Raw genomic sequence first — 3,459 nt, forward strand, 5'->3', positions numbered from 1 at the left:
TTTGAAAAATTTAAAACAAAATTTTCAGTTTCAAAAATATCTGAAAACAATTCTACAAGTAAACTAGGATGTTATGTGTATGTGTGTAAAATTTAAGATAAAATACCTTGAAATGTGATCTGTAAAAAAGACGAATTCATGGCCTGGGAGGATGAATAGTATCATGTGTTAAAAAGCCCCAGATTTGTCTTTTCTGCACAGCCCTCATTTCAATGTATCTCGTCCTGAAAATTTACACACTTGTGCATTATGCCTCCATGTATATCTATGTTTTTTTCATAATTTCCTGAAATGTAATATTATGAATTTTGATTAATTTTATTTTTTCAAAAACCTGCCTCCAAAAGGGATTTTCGCAAAGAGAATCTTGATGAAAAACTTGTCTTAACGAAATCTAAAGTCCATGTTCTTTTGGGCCGCTTCTCTTTCACACCAATGCTCTCTTCACTCAAAAAGAAAAAAAATGTCTAAAAAAAAACAGCAACTTCTCTCACAACGGCAACGTGTGCAGCTCACTCATCGGATGTCGGCGTAGTCGAGGACGCTGTAGGGCTGGAACCACTCAGCGAGGAGGCCCTGCCCCTTGATCTTCTTCCTCCTCGGGTCGCATCCCATGTCCCGGCAAAGCTCGTCGTTGTACCACACGTGGACTGCGCAGAGACGCGGCCCCAAGCTCTGCCCCTCCCCGCCGCCGCTCTCCCGCGCGTAGTACCTGCCCCACTCCGCGCAGCTCTCCTCCATCCGCCGCACGCTCGGCAGCCGGAACGCGCGGTCCAGCAGCCGCGCCACCCACTTGGCCTCCATCTCGCACACGTATATGGCGCTCAGCCCCCCGGCGTACCCCAGCACCGCCATCTGCGGGATCCGCGGGTGCACGCACTCCCGGTACAGCGGCGCCGACGCCCCGATGAAGTCCTTCACCCGTGGCGACGCGAACATGTTCCTCAGCTTTACGTCGCCGCGGAACCCAGTGGCGAAGATCACTACGTCGGCCGGCACGACGCGCTTGTCGTCGTCGAGCACCAGGCCGTCGTGGCGGAAGCCGAAGGACTTGGACCTCGCTAAGACGACGCTGCCTTCCCTCACCCTGTCGTAGAACCCGTCGGGGAGCTTGGAGATGAGGCACGACGACACGCACCTCGCGAACCCGTGCCCGGGCTCCATGCCGTACTCCCGCATCGGGATCTCCCTCCGGTACCATGCCCCAGTCGCCGCCGATATCGCCCACGCTAGCGGCGCGAGCAGCGGGGCGAGGATGCGGGAGGCGGCGCCGGCGCCGGGCCTAGGCACCATGAGCTCCGCGAAGCGGTTCATGTAGAGGTACGCGAGGCTGACCCCGCCCCATACGTCCGCGCGGTGCAGCATCCACTGCGGGTTCCGGCACACCATCGTGCACGGCGTCCCCACGCCGTTGGCCTCGGCGCAGTCGTTGGCGATCTCGAAGGCCGACTTGCGGGAGCCGACGACAACGACGCGCTTTCCCTTGACCAGCGCGGCGGCGTCAGCGTGGGCCATGTCGGAGAGCTCCATGGTGTGGAGCACCCGCCCCCGGAACGAATCCGGGCCTGGGAATACCGCCGGGATGTTGGGCACGCCGCTGAACATGCCGATGCAGAGGATGAGGAAGTCGAACTCGTGCACCTCCTGCGTCTCCGGCCCCGTCTCGCTCTGGCTGCGACGGCTCACGGTGAGGCGCCAGGCGCCCGAGCCGTCACCGAACGCTTCGCCGTTGCCGGCCCAGCGCTCCCACCGGTCCGCCGCGTCCTCTGGCGCATCGCCGACGTACTCCGCGGCGACGACCCGGCTCCGGAACCTGACGCACCTGTCGACGCCGAAGCGGCGCGAGTAGGCGGCGAGGTAGTCGACGACCTGGTCGTGGCGCGGGTGCGCGCCTGCGGAGTCCGGCCAGGGGAAGTCGGAGTAGCGGTACGTGGCGGTGTGGGACTGGAGCGTGGTGGAGGCGAGCGTGCGCGTCCACAGCCCGCCCACGGACTCCCCGGCCTCGAACACCACCGGCCGGAAGCCCCGCGCCAGCAGGTGCTTGCACGCCGCCAGCCCGCTGGTGCCGGCGCCCACGATGGCGACCCGCTTCGCCCTGTGATCCATCGTCGGCGCTAGCTAGCTTAGCTGTTTCTTGGACTGTGACGATCGATGGTTGGTTGATTGAAAGATTGATAGACTACTGCTTAATGCTGATACTATATCAGTTTGTTTTGGCGGGTTCGCCGTGCTGGTGATATCATTGGTACGTGATGCATGCAGCGTTTTATAATCGGATGAATTTGGAGAAGGTGCAGTGTTAGGTTGCAGATCACGATCATACGACTCAGGGCATCTTTTAAGGCAGACCTGCGAATCACCGGCCGAAATCACTATTCTGACCCTTTTTTTTTCGAAAAAACTTCCAATCTATTCATCTTCAATCATGGCAGTACAACGAATATTAGAAATAAAAATTGCATCCAGAATCGTAGACCACCTAGCGACGACTACAAGCACCGAAGCGAGCCGAAGACGCGCCGCTGTCATCGCCCCTCCATCGCCGGAGCCGGGCACAACTTGTTGTAGTAGACAGTCGGGAAGCCGTCGTGCTAAGGCCCCATAGGACCAGCACCCCAGAACAGCAAAGCCGTCGATGAAAAATAACGTAGATCGAAAGGATCCAAACCGAAGGAACACGAACGTAGACGAACAACGACGAGATCCGAGCAAATTCACCAAAGATAGATCTGTCGGAGACACACCTCCACACGCCCACCAACGATGCTAGACGCACCGCTGGAACGGGGGCTAGGCGGGGAGGCCTTTATTCCATCTTCAGAGAGCCGCCGCCGTCTCGCCTTCCTGAGTAGGACACAAACCTTAACAAGATTGAAAAAAATGACTAAAAACGGAGCCCTCCCGCCGGCCCTTGTCAGGATCCACCGCGCCTCCATGGTCCTAGGGCCACCTGAGATGAGGCGGACCTGCGCCGGTGCCGGCGAGAGGCACGAACCCTAACTTTCTTTCTTGGAGGAGGAGGAGGAGGCAGAATTTAGGTTTTGGCATGGCGAGGCTGCTGGTGTGTACTATTCTGACCCTTTGAACAAACTTTGTCACAAAATGAACTCGACGTGAAAGTATTTCACGATCTGACCTTTTTAGCAACGCCATAGCCCGCGGCGTTTCTGCCCAAAATAGAAACGCCGAGGTAGCTAGCGTTTCTGATCAAAGAAGAAACGCCGAGGTAGATAGCGTTTCGGACCAGGTAAGAAACGCCGAAGGCGATGGCGTTTCTGGCCATCATAGAAACGCCAAAGAACCATGGCGTTGCTGCCCTCTTTGGTCATAATTAATTAGCCTTATTAGTTAGGTTGTTCATCCACATTCCACATGCACATGAAAAAGGGCAGCAACGCCATGGTCATTGGCATTTCAATGATGGGCAGCAACGCCAGCGCCTTTGGCGTTACTTACCTG

At 56.6% G+C, this 3,459-nt stretch overlaps 1 protein-coding gene across 1 annotated transcript; it reads right to left on the reverse strand.

The window, feature by feature from the left end:
* Positions 1-393: 393 nt before the first annotated feature.
* On the reverse strand, positions 394-2,117 carry LOC119306086 (probable flavin-containing monooxygenase 1). Its single transcript, XM_037582418.1, has one exon. It carries the CDS (start codon positions 2,104-2,106, stop codon positions 517-519), a length of 1,590 nt encoding a protein of 529 aa, XP_037438315.1. The 5' UTR covers positions 2,107-2,117; the 3' UTR covers positions 394-516.
* Between the last annotated feature and the right edge of the window lie 1,342 nt (positions 2,118-3,459).

This window comes from Triticum dicoccoides, chromosome 5B, assembly GCF_002162155.2.
Source record: "Triticum dicoccoides isolate Atlit2015 ecotype Zavitan chromosome 5B, WEW_v2.0, whole genome shotgun sequence".
Lineage (NCBI taxonomy): Eukaryota > Viridiplantae > Streptophyta > Magnoliopsida > Poales > Poaceae > Triticum > Triticum dicoccoides.